The following is a 19,310-nucleotide window of genomic DNA, read 5'->3' as shown; positions in this document are numbered from 1 at the left end:
AGCAAAAGAAAGCGAGCACTGGGGAAGGTGAGACACTGGTATCTAAACTGGAAACCTGGTCACTTTCCACAGCAAGCAAGGCTTGTACTGGGAGGGGGGATTGGAAGACGAGGCCCCCACGTGACCTCGGGGGCCCGAGGCTAGCCGACCCCGCCCCCTCCCTCGCCGCCGCCGTGGCCGCCGGGGGGCGCATGCGCAGCCCATGGTAGTGATGGAGGAGAGAAGATGGCGGAAGCGGAGTGAGTTACTTGCTGGTGACTAATGTCGTAACCGGGGGGCGAGTGGGGGGCAGCGACACGTCCCCTTGAGCTCAGGGCTCTTTCGCGGGCAGTGCGGGGAAAGGGGGACGTGAGAGCTTTCTTATCGTGGAGGACCCCGCTTGGCCCTTGTGGGGAGACGGAGGAGAACTGTAAGGGTCCGGTTACCTCCAGGCGGGAGCGCCCCTTCCGCCGTCTGTCCCCGGATTTGCGGGGCCCTGTGCGCAGGGTTGTCCCTCGGACCCCGACCGTAGGAATCTTCCGGAAGATGAGCCCGACTGGACCCCTCAGGCGCTGTCATCCCTGCAAGTGGGCCCCGCGGGCAACCTTGTGACGGCTGCCGAGCCGGGGGCCCGCGGAGGCTGGGTAGGGCTGGGCGGGCACTGCCAGGCCTCCTTCGCGCTCGCCTCCTTCCCCCCCCCCACCCCGCCACCCCGCCCAGCGCCACCCCACTGCTTCTCTCAGTGGGAGAACGCGAGACGTGGGGCTGCTCACCGCCCTCCCCCGGGAGGCTTGGAGGAGGTGTCGCAGCGCCGGCCTTGCAGCGGCGGGGTCTGTTGCGAGTCTGACGAGGCTGAAAACACCCTGCAAGGAAAGATCTTCCTTTCCTTCGGGTCTCTGGCTGCAGTGTTGATGCCGCCCTAGAGGGCCACATTCCTGTGTGGCGGTGTGATGGTATGCTTAGTTAGCGACTCAAACTTAGTGTTTCCTGGGTAGGCCGCTGGTGCAGCAGAACTGCCGTTTGTATTTTGCAGGCAAAACTGTGCGTAGACGGCGGAGTTACCAAAATTGTTCTTTTGTGCCAGGTCTCCAAATGCAGTGCACTGGCTTGGCCAGTTCTACCCACCGATGTTTAGACCTGTGTCTCGCATTTGGATTCTCTGTGACCATATTTAGTTAGTTACTGAACTGCTTACCGTAGGGTTTGAGGTTGGGCACATGGCTGAGCAGAATAGCACTGTAAAAGGACCAGAATTTAAGCTGGCTTTTTGCATATCTTTGGTACGTGGTTCAGAAGTGCTATGACAGGTAGTAATTCGGTAAAAAGTTTATCTACCGCTATGTCTGTATGCTGTTGAATAGTTACCATATGATGCTGTGATTTGATGATTGGAAGGCAGTTTGCAAAACTACAAACCGCCCCCCCCAAAAAAAACCCAGCGAAGCATAAAGATGTGGTATTTACTAATCAAAATAATTAGTAAGAGTCAGCTCCCCCCCACTTTTTCCTTTCACTTTTCCTCTTATTAAATCGGGATTTTTTTTAACCATTTGATTCCTGAAAGAGCACATAAATACTATTTACATACATGATATAAAGAACAAAGAAAATTTGTACATAAAAGGACACCGTATGGGAATAGTGCGTGCATACACAGTTAGTGCCAAATTCCTTTGTCTTTTCATGAAGTAGAAAGTGTTCTTGTTACATTCTTGTCAATGCTGCTTCTATGAGGTGGGTCAGGTTTTGTCTCTCAGAAGAAAAGACTGATAAGAAAAGCAGATAAAGCCAGTATATTCTCAAGTGTGCTTTTCACCATTGTGGTGCATTTCTGACCCTTCAAAAAAATATTGTAGTTCTCGTTTACTAACAATATTAAGCCCCTCAGAATTGACTTAATATGTTGTTTGAACTTGTTAAAATACAGATTCTGTATTTAGTGGAATTTTGTACCACAGCAGTGAAATGAGTTTGTAATATTGTAGGGAAAAGAATCAGTGTGGTACAAAACTGCACTTTACTGTCCGTACATGAGGAAAGTGACATAATTATGCTGTTTTCAAAATTTGGAGCTATTATTTGTGAAAAAGAGATTTTTGTAAGGAAGTGGAGAAATTGTTTTCAGCTGCTTCTCTTATTTACCCAGTCAGAGTAATGTGCTTGTGAGTATTACTCAGTTATTACATGTAGTGAGGACAATGTTGTAGAATAATTAGAGGGAAAGCAGTGTGAGTTAATAAATTATTTTTTTTAATTATTTTCTAAGAGAGCTTATTTTTAAATAAAGTATATATGGTAACCAAAAACTAAGCTAATTGACTAAACTAAGCTAAACTACTAAACTAAGCTAACACAAGTCCATAGGCATCCTATTTTAATGTCTAGATAAGAATGACTTTAAATTTGTAATTAGTATGGTCACAAGAATATAAAGAAATATTTTAATACTCTGACATTGCTTCAGTTTTAATTTTCCTAGGTAGTTAAGTATTCCGTCATCACCTGTTTTGGTTTCAAAACACTCATCTTCCTTCAACAATAAAAAGGTAAACTTTAGGCCAGGCTTTATCTGAATTACATATCCTGAGTCATTTGAATTCAAATTTAGTAGGTATGAACCATTAAATATGCTATATATTTGTGAAGTATTTTTCCCTGGCACGTATTTATGGTGACTGTGTGCTCTCTGTATTTAATGAGGGCCTTCTTAGAAATTTAGACTGTTGCTGATTATTTCTTGGAATAATTATTCTTTAAACACCATAAGATAATGCTTTTGCCAATATAAATCCTTTGTGTTATCTGCTAGGTTTAAGGACCACAGTACAGCTATGGATAGTGAACCAAACCCTGGAACATCTTCGGTATCGACAACAACCAGTAGCACTACCACGACCACCATCACCACTTCCTCCTCTCGAATGCAGCAACCACAGATCTCTGTCTATAGTGGCTCAGACCGACATGCTGTACAGGTATTTCAGTTACCATGATGCGTAGGCTAAGACTGAGGATGTCATTACTTTTTGCTTAAGCCAGATGAATCTATTGTTTCATGTCCTCAGATGAGTTACTTGATACCCTCTAAATGAGTACAGTTAGAATTGTTCATGTTTGGAACAAGCAACAGAGTTATTGAAGAATCATTCTATTGAGAGGGCCTATATTTGTCAGCGTGTAGCTTATAAAACAATATGTTGGGAAAATTATAATTGGAAGGTCTCTAGGTACTGCTACAACATTGACAGACTCAACCAAGAGCCCCAACATGAAGAATGGCTCTAGGTTTTTCTGATTATTTTACATATGAACCCAAAATATGGACTTAGGATCTATTCAGATCTGTTCAGCTCTGTAGATACGTTAAGAGGTTCATTTTAAACCCAAGTGGCCTAAGAACCCTAAACAGGAGGATCCATTCAAGAGCTCTAAGGGGCAGAGGAGGAAGGGAATCTTTAATTAGGAAAAGTCTTAGGCTCTTCACTTAGTTGGGAAAATAAAGTTTACGTCGTTAACCTTTATAATAATGGAGGTTGAGGCAATATGGTATAGCATGAAAAGGGCATGGGCATTGCAATCTGATGTGCTCTTTGAATTCCATTTTCTTTATCATTAGTAGATATGTAGCCTTGGGTGAGAGGCATAATCTCCTTGAGCCTCAGGAAACTGAAAAATGAGGATGAGACCACCTGCTTAGTTAGTTACGAGGATTAAAGGAAGCATCTAGAATTGTGTGGGGCACATTATATATACTCAGTAAACAGTAATAGCTAATATATATTGAATACTTGCTATGTGCCAAGCATTTGATAGGTTCTTAATATGGATTTTCTCCATTTAACAAATGGGAAAACTGATGTTGTAAATTGGCTAAATAACTTTCCTAAACCCACATAACTAGTTGGTACTGTAGCTTTAGAGTTGTGCCCTTGGGACTTCGCTGGTGTCCAGTGGGTAAGACTGCGAGCTCCCAGTGCAGGGGGCCCAGGTTCGACCCCTGGTTGGGGAACTAGATCCCACATGCATGCCGCGACTAAGAGGTTTGCATGCTGCAGTGAAGATCCTGCATGCCATGGCTAACTTACTTGTTTGTGATGTAGTCATCTCCCTGATACATTTTTCTAGAGTGGAGATCCCAGTATACTGGCTATTTAGCTGTTCTGTGGCTTAGGATTCTGAAGCTACTGTGGAGTAGAATCAGAATTGTTGGAGACCTAGTCAGTTCAGTAAGAATTCAAACTGGAATGGAGAGTGTGTTTTTAATGTTTTTCACCTTTCTCTGAGGCAAGGGATATAGGGAAGAGTATCTAGAGCTTGAGCATACAGATGATGTGACATTTTAAATGCCATTTTGTTCTCTAGCTTTACCTAAGCTGGATGTGTTAATAAAAAAAAGTTATTGAAGATGTGTAGATACAGATATATCTCACAAATAGCACTAACTCTAATTCTTATGAGATCATAGAATTGCTTCCCTTTAAATGTAATCAAATCAATATTTACTGAACTACCTAAGTAGTTCTTTAATACCTTTCAGCTTTCTTTTTCAGTCCTGAGAATCCTCTTCCCCTTCTTTGCTCCTTCATAGGAACAAAATAAGAACAATATGCTGTATCTTTAACTTGCATTTAAAGAGTCTCTCTCCCATGAGTATAGTGTTGAATCGTAATGAAAGACTGTGCTGACAATAGAAAATAATTACTATACTCTGACAGAAATATGTGCCAAATAGGTTATTCATTTTTTATTTCAGTTTGATTTTAGAAATTTTTTATGGAATTAGAAGAACATATATAGATTTACCTGACGAAAAAGACATATTGTTGTGATTCTAAATCACAATGCAGATCTATAGTCCCCTGCAACTAGGTGTCAAAAGCCTACATTGGTTTTGTGACAAGAGTCTGCAGTAGGTATAGCAGTCCTTTTTTTTTTTTTTTTTTTTTGCGGTACGCGGGCCTCTCACTGTTGTGGCCTCTCCCGTTGCGGAGCACAGGCTCCGGACGCGCAGGCTCAGCAGCCATGGCTCACGGGCCCAGCCGCTCCGCGGCATGTGGGATCCTCCCGGACCGGGACACGAACCCACTTCCCCTGTGTTGGCAGGCAGACTCTTAACCACTGTGCCACCAGGGAAGCCTGGTATAGCAGTCTTTTGTTGAGGAATTGAGATATGAACACACTAAGGTAAAAAACACAAGGAAATATGCTTTCTTGGAATTTGGATAAAGAGATTCATAGGTTTGTGGTAAAGGTGGCCTGACTCAGAAGCTCAAGCTGTAGGATTATGGCTCTATTACTCCCTTAGCTCTTTGAAAACTCTGGTTTGATGCTGAGATTTAGGGTGCTGTTTCAGAGTCATCATGGGCATGATGTGACTTTAGGATGTGTTTGCAGAGTACTGGTAAGTCTGACTTACCATTTGGACAGATAAAGGATTTTCCTCTTATTAGAATACTTGCTTTTCTATACTTATCGATTTATGAAGTTCAGGTTCATAGTTTTCAATAGTCACAGTCATTAACACTTTACCAGGAATTTTTTTTTTAGTAAGAACAGTTTTATTCTGTTTTGAAACAGTTGAATCTGACATTTAAAAAACATTTAAAAACATTTTAAAAAGTGATTATTTAGTAATTTCCTAAAAAAATAGCTTTATAATTTTAAGTGGTTATTAATATAATGAAGCTAAGTATTTTCAGACATTTAAAGAAAAATACAAATGAGAAGGTAAAAATCACTTCTAATCTAGCTACCCGTCAGTAGTCTTTTAATGTTTTCCTGAATATTCTTTAAAATATTTTAATATAAATCGTATCTTACTCTATACACTTAGTAACCTGCTTTTTCACCTAATGATATATTTGGGAATTTTTTGTTAATAGATATATCTGCTCTGTTCAATATAGTAGCTACTAGCTGCATGTGGCTATTTTATATTTAAATTATAATTAAAATTCAGTAAAATTAAAAACTTAGTTCCTTAGTTGCACTAGCCACCTTGTAAGTGCTCAGTAGATTCGTGGCTGCTGTATTGGATGGCACTGATCTACATTGATATTCGTAATGCTTGCAGGGTATACATATCCTCGCTACACAAGCTGCAAATCCTACCAAGTTTTATCCAAAGTGGTTATACCAATTTACATTCTTACTAACAGTGTATGAGTGTATCTGTTTCTCCAGTAGTAGTAGTATTCTTTTAAGTCTTTATCCATTGGAATGTTGGAAAATAGTGTCTTAATTTGTAAGTTTTGACTACTAGTGAGATTGAAGATCTTTTCACATGCTTACTTAGCACTTTTTCCTTTTGTGAATTGCCTCTACTGGGTAACTTTAATTTGTACAGATTAGTGAATCCTAGTGATATGTAACTAGGAGAGAACTATGTTGATATGACATTGAACATTAAAGTAGTGAAATTTTATTTTAGTTTATTTTTTTTAAAGTACATGCACAGACTCTAGACAATGCTATACTTTTTTTTTTTTTTACTTATTTTTATATTTGGCTGTGTTGGGTCTTCGTTTCTGTGCGAGGGCTTTCCCTAGTTGTGGCAAGCGGGGGCCACTCTTCATCGCGGTGCAAGGGCCTTTCACTGTCGTGGCCTCTCTTGTTGCGGGGCACAGGCTCCAGATGCGCAGGCTCAGTAGTTGCGGCTCACGGGCCTAGTTCCTCCGCGGCATGTGGGATCTTCCCAGACCAGGGCTCGAATCCATGTCCCCTGCATTGGCAGGCAGATTCTCAACCACTGTGCCACCAGGAAAGCCCTTTTTAACATCTTTATTGGAGTATAGTTGCTTCACAATGTTGTGTTAGTTTCTGCTGTGTAACAAAGTGAATTGGCTATATGTATACATATATCCCCATATCCCCTCCCTCTTGCGTCTCCCTCCCACTCTCCCTATCCCACCCCTCTAGGTGGTCACAAAGCATCGAGCTGATCTCCCTGTGCTATGCGGCTGCTTCCCACTAGCTATCTGTTTTACATTTGGTAGTGTATATATGTCCTTGCCACTCTCTCACTTCGTCCCAGCTTACCCTTCCCCCTCCCCGCGTCCTCAAGTCCATTCTCTTAAAGTAGTGAAATTTTAAACTGCTGCTTTTTTAATACTTTATTTTATGGTTAAGATTATGGTTTGACATTGGTTCAATTGACTTATCACAGGTAATTCAACAGGCATTGCACCGCCCTCCCAGCTCAGCTGCTCAGTATCTACAGCAAATGTATGCCGCTCAGCAACAGCACTTAATGCTGCACACAGCAGCTCTCCAGCAGCAGCACTTAAGCAGCTCCCAGCTTCAGAGCCTTGCTGCTGTTCAGGTGAGACGGAACTGAATTAAGAACTTATGAGGCCAAAGTTGACATGACCTGCAGATAATTCCTGAAAATAAATATGTTGGTATTATTTTAGAGTTTTCAGGTGTCCTGTGATTATTTTTTCTTAAGGAAATATAATAGGCTGCCAGATTGAGGTTAGTTTAAAAACAAATGAATGTGTTTTATGTGTTACTCTATTGCTAACTTTTGTCCCTCTGCTTTTTAATCTACATTGCAGAAATGCTATACTAATGTCATGGTTTTGTGTGTAAAATTTTAGGTACAACAGTGAGTAGTTAGGGTTACATGAATCTTATCTACATTTTAACAAAAAAGGTTTTTTAAATTACATAAGTAATTTACACTCATTAAAAAAAAAAACAAACAGTATAAAATTGACCATAAGAGGTAAAGTATAGAGGTATTCCTTTTCCATATCCCCTGCTATTTTCCACTCTTCAGAGGTGGCCACTAAAAGTTTAATATGTATCCCTCCAGGAATGTTCTGTATAAAAATATGTATGTACACTTTTCTAAAATCCACTCATGATTCCTACTGCTAACAGGATGATTTTATGATTAAATGCTTATGTTTTTAAAAAGATCTTCATTATTATTGCACTGTTTATTTAAATTAAACTGTATGTGAGATTTAATCTTAAATGTCCTCACCAAAGGAGAATCTCAGTTGACTGAACCTGAAAAAAGGTTTATTTCTGTTATAAACACATCCCCAGCTGTTACTTCTTCTCGGTAGTGTAATTTTAAATAACGTCGTGTACATGATACAAGTAAGGAAACCGAAACCCACTGGTACTTGATATAGCTCCAATTTCTTTTTCATAACATTAGAGTAGTGATTTCACTTCAAAGAAGACTGAGACCTGTAGAGTAAAACTGACAATGACTGCGGCTATTAAAATAAGATTAGCCTTTGGGTCTTCTGTTTTCACTGTTCAGTGTTTTCTTTTTTTCTTAATCTGTTTGGCTAAAGCTTAATCCATGTTGACTGTAAAATAACTGTAAAATAGATGTTTTGACTTTTATTGTGGTTTTATGGTATCCTGGTACCAGAAAGTTTTTAACTTCAGGCTTTTATAGACATATTATAAAGATTTTATTATTTTAGGCAAGTTTGTCCAGTGGAAGACCACCTACATCCCCCACAGGAAGTGTCACACAGCAGTCAAGTATGTCCCAGACATCTGTAAGTGCCCGAAATTTTTTCCTGGTTTTAAAATTTTAAATTATTGCTTTTCAGAAGTGAACTGTTAATATTTACAAAACTGTTATTGTTTATCTGTTTAATATTATTGAAATAACAAGTGTCTAGAAACAAGAATGATACATTTCAAGAATTTGGAAATAATGTCAAACTTCTGAAAATCTGAGTCTTAAAAAAGTTTTTGTATTATTTCTTATGTATGTTTTCCCACTGACTGTGTTCACATCTTCTGTGATTCTGAATGATTGCAGTTTTCAGTGTGCATTGAAAGCATGAAACATATAATTCAGGGAATTAAGTCATACTTTTACTGTGATATACTAAAGAATGTCATGTCCTTGGTAGACATCTAAATGTTTCTAGCTCTTTCTGTGCAATTCACGTTTTAGAAATTTTACTTTCCAGTTTATGCTTACTTGAGTTATGTGGGTCAAATTTACAAGTATCCATTCAAGATAGTGGTATTTATTTTGAGAAAGGAGTAAAAGAAAGGTGATTTGTTGTATTGCACATATATACTGGGAAATTGTGCAGAGTATCCCAGTTAAAAGAAATTTACAGGTGTGGTAATACTTGTTTAACTTTTTATTTTGATATAATTTCAAGTTGCAAGAATAATAAAATAAATTTCTGTATACCCTTTACTCAGATTCACCAGTTGTTAGCATTTTGGCTCATAGCTTTATCATGCATTCTTTCTATCTACATATATACAGTTACCTTTTTCTGAACCATTTGTGGGTAAGTTGAGACATGTTCCTTTACTCCTAAATAACTTTGATATGTACTTCCTAGTAACAAAGTCATTCTTTTATGAGCCACATGAAGTGGATCGAATTCAGGAAGTTTAGCATTGATACAGTGCCGTTCATATACAGATTTCATCAGTTGTTCCGTATTTCTCAGCCTCATCACTATAGACATTATGGACCAGATAATTCTTGTAGGGGGGCTATCCTGTGCGTTATAGGACATTAAGCAGCATGCCTAGCTTAGATACCAGTAGGCTATGCCCGCCTCTTTTCCCTAGTGTGACAGCCAAAAATGTCTGCAGGCACTGCCAGATGTTTCCTGAGGGGCCAAATTGCCCCTTGTTGAGAACCATTGAGTTAACCTAATAACATCCTCTTTAGCTGTTTTTTCCTGATCCAGGATGGTAATACTTTGAAGCTTTGTAAAATTGAATCCAATGGAGTATAGTTTATAGATTGCTGAGGAATTGAAGATGAACTTGTGCTGTATTTCTTTAGTTAAGGTTGTGATCTTTACTAAGTACATGTATGATGAGCATACAGTTATTTTTGGGCTATTGAGCTGATATTTTTAATTAAAAAATTACATTTTAGCATGGAAGTATCCTGGAATGTGAATAAAATTAGTTAAGAAAGAAATTACTTAACGACTTGAAAATGTTAGACTGAAGAAAATGAAAAATTTAAGTAATGTAATTTAGCCCTAAGCATTAATGCTATAGTTACCGATATTGATGTCAGATAATATCGTTAACTAATACATTGGTAGTTATGGAAAGGACTGGTAAACTGGCTAAAAAAATTATAGATAAATTCTTTATTCTGTGAAGTACTGGAATGACATTAGGGTATATATGTATAGAGATATGTGGTCTGAATTTTTTTCCCTTCACATTATTAAAAGGTATCCTTTTAAACCATTTTTGTTTCATTATGATTTTATGTATGTGACTTTTACAATCACAGTTTCAGTGATTGTGCTTATTTTTTATGAAATTGCTAGTGCTACTTGTCATAAACCAGGTAGCCTTGTATGATGAAGAATGCCAGAACCTGTGCCTGGCTGGTGGGGGAAAAGAAGTAGGGAGAATAGATGTCTAGAAAAAAACACGGGAATAATACATAGCATTTGTTCTGTTTTCTGTCCCAGCTGAGCAGTAGATCAAGTGAGTGGACTTGCAGTCCAAATTATGATACTCAAGGTAGCTTAGTAAATTTAGCTCAGTCTCCAAAAGAGGGGCAGAGCATGGTAGCAGAAATCTCTAGGTAGTGATAATAATGAGCCGTCAGGTGGCAGTCTGCTGGTTTTCAGAGTTTTGGTTATTTTGAAATAGGTTTCCGATAACAGTGAATGACATGAGGGAAGGGTCCAGCCTCCAGTAGATAAGAGGGCTACAAGGTAAGTTGTCAAGTCACCAGCCAGATAGGTTGGGGTTCAGAGTAGGAGTGGAATGCCAATGGGGAAATGGAATATTGTATTTTAAAAAACGAAGTAAGAAGTCCAATCATACACCTGGGGAAACTGTGTATGTGGAGGAGACCATTGTTAATTGAATGTATAGGTATTTAGTGGTGCCAGCATCCTCTTCTTTACTGTCATGAGAACAGAAAGGCTAATTCTAGACTCTTACCAGTAGTGAGAGTGGTGTTTTTTTTTTTGTTTTTGGTGTGTGTGTGTGTGTGTGTGTGTGTGTGTGTGTGTGTGTGTATGATTGATTATCTCTAAAACTAGTTGGGACCAAGTCTTTAGGTTGATGTCTGTACTTCAATTTAGTGGGACTAAGATTTAGTCTTTAAATTTGATTTGCTAAAATGAAATCTAAGCCAGTTAAAAACTCTTATGCAAAATAAAATCAACAAAGTTAAAAACCAGCAAAATGGTTGAAAATGTATTTGCACCATATATGTCACCCAGCTTATATTTGTAAAATACCAAGGGCTCTGTTATATTAGTAAGATAAACAATGAGAATACACAAAAGACCTGCATTGGTAATTTTCAAAAGAAAGACTACTTTTGGGTTTTAAACACATGAAAATATATTAAGCATATTAGTAATAAAGAAATGTATGTAAAAATAGCAATAATGTTCTATTTTCACTTGTCAAATTAGAAAACAGGGAAAAACATTGAGACAGTAACAGTTGTTGGCAAGTATGGTACACTCATACACTATTGGTGGGAATGTATAATAATTGGTACAACTTTTCTGGAGGGTTATTTGGCAGTGTGTATGAAAATTTAAACTATGCGTGCCTTTTCACATAGTCTGATTTTTAGTGATGTCATTGACTAAATATGAGAGATAATTATGACATAGATAATTATGCAAATATGCATGGTTTGTAATGGTGGAAAATTATAAACAATACAAATGTTCAGTAATTGAGGATTAGTTAAAAGATAGTTAATTCATACAGTGGAATACTATAGCTGCTTAAAAATGTTATGTGTGTGTATATAAAGAGACTTAGGTTTTCATTAGTTATTAGGTGAAAAAAGCAAGAATATATCATCTCATTTAACTTATTTAATAGGTTATTCTATTTTTCAGTTCTAAAATTGCCATTTGCTTTTTCTTTGTATCTTCTGTTTCTTTTGCTGAGAGTTTATGTTTTCATTTGTTTCAAGTGGGCTCATAATTGCTTGTTCAAAGCATTTTTATGACTACTGCTTTAAAATCTTTGTCAGATAATTAAAATACTTCTTTCATCTTGGTGTTGGCATCTGTTTATTGATTGTCTTTTTCATTCAGCTTGAGGTCTTTCTGGTTCTTGGTACAATGAGTGATTTTTGATTGAAACCTGGACATATTGAGTATTATGTTATGAGATTGTGAATCTTATTTAAATTTTCTGTTTTGGCTGGCTTCTGAAAGAGCGTTTGTCACATCCTTACTGCCATTTGGGGGTAGAAGTCCAGGTTCCCCATTTGGTTTCCATTGATACCTGAGGGATGCTCCTTGTAATTGCTAAGTGAGCATGAATTCTGGCTCACTAGGCCTCTACTGAGGTATCTCTGGCTAGGAGGGATAGGAATGCTGCGTTACTGCTCCCCACGTGGTCTCCACTGATACTACAGGGATGGGCTGGTTTGTTGTTCGTGATCTTTTAGTGCTTGGCTGGTATGAAAGTCTTGGCTCTCTACCTGGCCTTCTCTGGCACTAACCTGTTGGAAGGATTTGTGGAATCCGGGTGCCTCGTTACAGCCTGATGAGGATAGAAGCCTAGGTCTTTGCTAATGTGGATGTGGATGGGGCCATAGTGTTCTCTGTGGCGTTTGGCTGGAGTAGAGCAATTATTGCCTAAAAGTTTTCTGTGTTGCTAGGCTGTCCCTTTTCTGATCCTTGGCTAGAAAGAGCAGCCCATTGGAGCTTTTTTTTTTTTTTTTTTTTTGGTCTGTACCCACTGCTGTTTCTGGGTTACTGACTTGTTCACCTTTATGTTTGGGTTATATGAGATTTAAAAAGGAAACCCAGGGAGCTTGCAAGCACATCATTCACTGGGTCCTGGAGTCTGCTTTTCTCCACCTTTTAGGATCCTCTTACATTTATTTTATATGTAACATTCGGGATTTTTAGTTATACTTAGGGGGAGGAGTAGGGAGAAGCATGTCTATTCCACTTTCCTGGAAACAAAATTCCTATCATTTAACTTATTTTTTAAAATTTATATCTATATGTCTGTCTGGTTATGTAGGAAGAAAATCTGTAATACACAACAAATTAATCAGTGGTTATCTTTGAGGAAGTAGGTTGAAGAGCTTCATTTTGTCTAAATAAAACATGAATATACTCTTGTTGTCTAAGATACTGACAGTACAGACAATATAGAGTAAAAGTGACATCCCATTTCAGTAGTCCCTTTTGCCCTGACAAAGTTTTATGTGAAGCTTTCCTATCTTATTACTGTACATTTCTATACATAAATGTAAATAGATAGGCTATGGTTAATTTTATTTGTTTTATTGTAAGCGATCATTCTGTATCTTTCTTTTCTAAGTCTTTGGGCATTTTCAGCTGGAAAGGATTATGTGGCTAGAAATTGCAGTCATAGGTCTATAAATGACTCAAAGGCTGTTTGTATCTCATTCCCTTTCCCTTTCTTTGCTGTTTTTTGGCCCTAGAATCTACATTAATCCCAGATGTTTTGACTTTAATTCACTGTACTATTCTGTCAAGAAGGAAAAACCTTATTTTTGATAGCTTTCTGGCTCTGGTGTCAGACAAAATGAGCTTTCTTTCTTTTTTTTTTTTTTGGGTGGGGGGTGCCACGGCATGTTGGAACTTAGTTCCCCCACCAGGGGTTGAACCCGTTCCCGCTGCTTGGGAGTGCAGAGTCTTAAACACTGGACCACCAGGAAAGTCCCAAGATGAGCTTTTGAAGCCCAGTTAGTTTTATGACTTTATTCATTCATACATTAACTCATTTATTCAACAAATATTTATTGAGCATTTAAACACCATTCTAGGTGCAGGGAATACAGCAACACAGCAGATAAAACCTCTTGTCTTTATGCAGCTAGGGATAGATAGATAACAGGTAAACTAGTATATAATATGTCAGATGGTGGTAAGTTCTATAGAGAAAAATAAAGCAAGGAAGGGGAATGGGATGAGGGAATTTGCTCTTTTAATTAGGGTGATAAGGGAAAGCATTGCTAATAAAAATGGCATTTGAAGGAGGGTGAGGGAGGCAAACATGCTTAAGGAACAGAAAGGAGGGTAGTGTGGCTGGAGTGGAATGAGAGAGTGGGAGTATGTTTAGAGATGACTTTAGAGAGGTAATTGTAATGTAATCACGAGATTGTTAAACCCTTGGGTTTTACTCTGCGTGAGTTGGGAAGCTACTGGAAAGCTGTTTTAGTAGGGATGTGACATGATCTCACACAAGCTTTAACTTAGGTACAATGTTGAGAGTAAGTTCCAGGGGCCAGTGATAGAAGCAGGGAGACCAGTTAAGTGGTTCCTGTAATAATCCAAGAGAGCGATATTGGGGGCTTGGACCGTGATGGTGACAGTAGATATGGTAAAAAGTGGTTAGCCAGATTCTGAATTTTTTTTCTCCAATATTTTATTATAGAAATTTGGATGTTTTGGGACTTCCCTGGCGGTCCAGTGGTTAAGACCCTGCGCTCCCAATGCAGGGGGCATGGGTTCGATCGCTGGTTGGGAAACTAAGATCCCTGCATGCCTCATGGTGTGGCCAAAAAAAGAAATTTGGATGTTTTGAAAATAGACCTAACAGTATGTGCTGAGGGATTGAATAAGAGATGTGAGGAAAGGTAGAGTCACCGATAACTGTAGTATTTTGGCCTGAACACCTGGAAGAATCTGCTAAAGCAGGTGTTGGAGAAGAAAACAAGGAGTTTGGTTTTCAACACGATGTATGTTAGACACCCACCTATAGATGTTGAGTAGATGTTGGATATATGAGTTTGGAGTTCATGTGGCAGGTCTGGTGATTAGTGATGTCTTGTGCATCTCATTGACAATTCAAGTCAGAAGAGTACATGGTGACTTTACTACCAATTGTAGAATATTATGAGAGAAAGTTTGAGGACATAAGGGACCTGGCTTCTGGTCTTAATTCTGTGACTGACTGGTGGTGTGACTTAGGGCAAGTCATTTAACCTCCTTACACCCCGGTTTTATGTAAAATTAAGTTGTCTAATTAGATGGTTTTTAGTCTTTTCATCCATGTGTCCCTGGGCCTAGATCAAGGAGAAGGTTCAGTAGATGGTGCTATGCACTAAATTGCATCCCTCCCAAATTCATATGTTGAAGCCTTAAACTCGCATGTGACTATATTAGAAACAGGGCCTTTAAGGAGGTGGTTAAGGTTAAAAGAGGTCCTAAGTGTGGAGCTCTGATCCAGTAGACCTGGTGGCTTTATCAGAGGAGAGACATCAGAGATCTCCCCTCTTAACTGCTGAGAGGTAAGAAGGTGGCCATCTGCAAGCCAGCATAGAGCTTGCACCAGAAACTGAATTGGCTGGCACCTTGGTCCTGGACTTCCTAGCCTCTAGAACAGTGGGAAATAAATTTCTGTTGTTTGAGCTACCCAGTCTGTGGCACCTCGTTATGGCAGCTTGAGCAGACTAAGATAGATAGGGCTCTGAGCCTTACCTTAAACTTTATTTATTTAAAAAATTTTTTATTATTGGCTGCATTGGGTCTTCGTTGCTGCGCTTGGGCTTTCTCTAGTTGCGGCGAGTGGGGGCTTCTCTTCGTTGTGGTGCTCGGGCTTCTCATTGCGGTGGTTTCTCTTGTTGTGGAGCATGGGCTTTAGGTGCAGGGGCTTCAGTAGTTGTGGTGCACGGGCTTAGCTGCTCCACGGCATGTGGCATCCTCCCGGACCAGGGATGGAACCCGTGTCCCCTGCATTGGCAGGTGGATTCTTAACCACTGTGCCACCAGGGAAGCCCCCTTACCTTAAACTTTAGACAGAACAGTTTTGTGATCTGTTTGAATCTGGGAGTTCTGAATAAGATGGTGTGTGAAGAAAGGGTTCTATTAAAAAAAAAAAATTTGAGAACCAGTGGTTTAGATGTTAATCTAAGATTCTGTAGGGACTTAGCCTATCACATAGTAGGTGTGTAATAAATATTTGTTGAAAGATGAAGTTTAATTATAATCATCAACTAGAACATGTAATGCATCGTATTAATTTTAATTCTTGGTTATCTTGGTACCGCAAGTGGTTTATCTTCAGTGCAAAGAATCATTTTAGGATATATTCTGATTGCCTGAAATTGCATTATGGAAGAGAGTCTAAGTCCTGACCTCAGTGATGAGATTCTTTTGTTGTTAGTTATGAGCAGGCAGCCAGTTAATCAGGTTTACCTATTGTCCCACACTGTGCTAGTGGCCCTGGGGGTACACATGAGTCAAAGTCCCTTCCCTCAGAGACAGTAATAGACATTTGAAGAACTGTGCCTAGACATATCAAACAGTAACCAACATAACAGTATATAATCAAGTGATAAATTCCATGGGAGTTAACAGAAAAGAGATCTTTGGGGATTGGAGTAGTTGAAGAAGGCTTTTTGTACGGGACTTAAGCTGAGCTTTAAAAAATACGTGGAGTTTGCAGAGAAGAGGACTCATCCTGAGCTCATGTTCCTGAAATAGCAGAGCTTAGTTTCATGGATTCATTCCTGAATGGGATTCTTTGCTAGTCTCCCACACTCCTGAGGATAATCTGTGCCAATATTTCCTTATTGAATGCCTACTTGGTGCCAGGCGTGGTGTTAGGTGTCAAGAATCCAAAGTGAACAAACGTCTTAGAGTACAGTGGATATAGTCTACAGACATGTAAATAGTCAAAGGACACTGTGATAGGAGTTTTGTTTTACTGGAGTTATCTTCTAATAACTTGCTTGTAAAGGGTACATGGAAAATAAATTTGGAATCTTTGTAGTCCTAAAAATTCCCTCCCCATATCTTTTTAATGATTATTTGTATGTAAATTCTATATTGAAAATGATTTTTCTTAGGAAACTTGAAACCATTGTTTTCAAATTTTTAGTATTACCAAAGAAAAGGCTGATTTTGTCTTATTATCACTAATTGGTACTTTTTCTCTTCAGTCTTTTGGGTTTGCCTGTTTTCTTTAGCTATTCTGGAGTTTCATGAGGCTCTCTAGATGTCATTGAGTTCAGACACTTTTTGGACTCTCTTAGTGTGAAACTTAATGTTCATGTGTATGAAACTAAAAAAGTTTTAACAAAAATTTATTTCCTTCTATTTTTCTCTGTTCTCTTTTTCTGGAGCTCCTTAGTTGGATATTGGTCTTTCTGGATTGATCCTTTACTTCTTTTAGCTTTTTACTCATTTTCTGTCTTTATCTTTTTATTCTGTTGTGACATATTTCCTTACCCTTTTCTTTTTTAATCCTTTCGTTTCACATTTAAAAGAAAATTTTAGTTCAGCCTTTGTATTTCCAATTTCTAAGAGAATTTTCTTATTCTTTTCCCTTGGAATCCTATTTCTCTGTTATGGCTGGAATATTTTAGATCTCTGTTGTGATACTTATCAGATTTTAAAACTCTTTTTTTTGTTGTTTCCTAAATAATTTATGTTCCTTAGAAATTATCTTTGTCTTTTTTTTCATGCTGCTGGTTTTTCTCTTATAAGAAAAAGAAGTTTTCCCTTAAAATGCTTGGTTTTCTGCTTATATTTAAGAGTAAATGATTATATAAATTAATTAACATGGGTTTCTTCCACTGCTTTGAAGATAGGTTGTTCCTTAGCAGACCCCTTTCCTTAGTGGAAAGGCCGATTAAGATTTCTGTATTTGCATGTGGGAATAGCAGTGGTGATGACAGTGGTAAGGATATATCTTTGGCAGGTTTAGAATTGAAGGTGTGCAGGTTAGAAGCTGGCCATTAGACTGGTGAGCCAGCAGTTTCGGAATAAGGAGGGTTTTACTTCAAGGTACCAGTACCCACTCTAGAAGCCTAGCTTTTCCGTGGCAGTTTTTAGACTTTTAAAGAGAAGTGTCCTTTCTTTCTAGGTCTCGATACCCCTTCTGTATGGGAGAGGGGTGGGGTTGTGACTGGTGAGACTGTTTTCTAGACAGACCTGTAGATAATCCTTCAATTTTTAGCCCCACTTCTTACTTCTGCTTTCATACCTCTAAATTCTGAGTCTAACTAAATCCACTCTGGTCTGTTTCTTCCTGTATTCTGGACTACAGAGAGCTTCCTTCTCTCTGTTTTCTCCTTCAGTATGATCTCATCTTTAAGTCTTACAGAAATGCAGATGGTACCCTTATCGCTCTCACTTTGCTGTATGTGTGTTTTCTTTTTGTTTAATGTTGTTCTTTTAATCCCCCAAGTTTTTTTGGAAAAAACATTTAAACCCACAGAAAAATGGAAAGAGTAAGCATTGACCCTTGTGTACCCTTCATGTAGCTATCCATAACAATTGTTAAGTTCCTCTCTATTCACACGGTTTTTCTGACCTATGTGCCCCATATTTGGATTCCCTCAGTAGTCTCCAAAATACCTTTTCCCAGGATTTAATTAAGGGTCACACATGCATGTGGATGCCCGATTTTCCTTTAATATAAAAAGATCTGGGCTTCCCTGGTGGTGCAGTGGTTGAGAGTCTGCCTACTGATGCAGGGGACACGGGTTCGTGACCCGGTCCGGGAGGAAACCGCATGCCACGGAGCGGCTGGGCCCGTGAGCCATGGCCACTGAGCCTGCGCGTCTGGAGCCTGTGCTCTGCAACGGGAGAGGCCACAACAGTGAGAGGCCCGCGTACCGCAAAAAAAAAAAATCTCCTCCCCCACCTTTTTTTTTAAAGAGCTCAGGTCACTTATCTTACGGAATGTCCCACAGTCTAAATTTGTATGTTTGTTACCCCCAGTCTTTTTTTTTGTTTTTTAAACATCTTTATTGGAGTATAATTGCTTTTTTTTCCCCCAGTCTTTTTTGTTATTGTATTAACTGCTATTTCAGTGGGTTTTAGTAGGAGGGAGAAGCAAATGGGTGTGCTCAGACCATTATCTTCAGTATTTATTGTTTTATAAACATGATTTTTAATGGCTACATAATATTCTACCTATTTTCCTCTTGCTGGCAGTTTTAATTTTTCCCTTTTTTTGCTATTATAAATAAACCTGCATTGAATGTTACGTATCTTTATATCTAGTAATTCTCTTTAAAAAAAATTTCCTAAGAGTATACTCTTAGGAATATTAGGAATATTAGTATATTAGGTCAATGAGATTGTTTTTAGATCAAGAGCCTTATAAATGATCAGTTTTCTCTAAAAATGTCTACATCAGATCAACTACATATCAAATGGATTCATTATGAATTTATCTGGGGGAAAATTACTTGCTTAAAACCAAGGTACTTATCCTCTATTATTAATATTAGGAGGTATTTTAAGTTTTAAAACTCATTGTTTTCAAGGATTGTTAGAAACCTATTTCAAAGCTTAATAGCAGTTTAAAATAACACTGCAGTCTGCGTATTTGTCCGGTCATGAGCAGTTTTACTGCATTCTTATAAAATATTCCCA

The 19,310-nt window shown here is 38.6% G+C and overlaps 1 protein-coding gene across 2 annotated transcripts in view; it reads left to right on the top strand.

Moving 5' to 3' along the window:
- Window positions 1-215: 215 nt before the first annotated feature.
- PHC3 (polyhomeotic homolog 3) overlaps window positions 216-19,310 on the top strand; it is an 85,350-nt gene continuing 66,255 nt past the window's right edge. For both annotated transcript variants that reach the window (XM_082655199.1, XM_082655198.1), the window contains exons 1-4: window positions 216-239; window positions 2,789-2,954; window positions 7,145-7,300; window positions 8,427-8,504. In XM_082655199.1, coding sequence (XP_082511325.1) covers window positions 226-239; window positions 2,789-2,954; window positions 7,145-7,300; window positions 8,427-8,504 — 414 coding nt within the window. In that variant the 5' untranslated portion in view covers window positions 216-225. The remainder of the gene's footprint in view (window positions 240-2,788; window positions 2,955-7,144; window positions 7,301-8,426; window positions 8,505-19,310) is intronic.

This window comes from Grampus griseus (genome assembly GCF_964374135.1).
Source record: "Grampus griseus genome assembly, chromosome: 5".
Lineage (NCBI taxonomy): Eukaryota > Metazoa > Chordata > Mammalia > Artiodactyla > Delphinidae > Grampus > Grampus griseus.
Note: the sequence above shows the minus strand (reverse complement) of the source record. Positions and strands in the feature narration are given on the sequence as shown.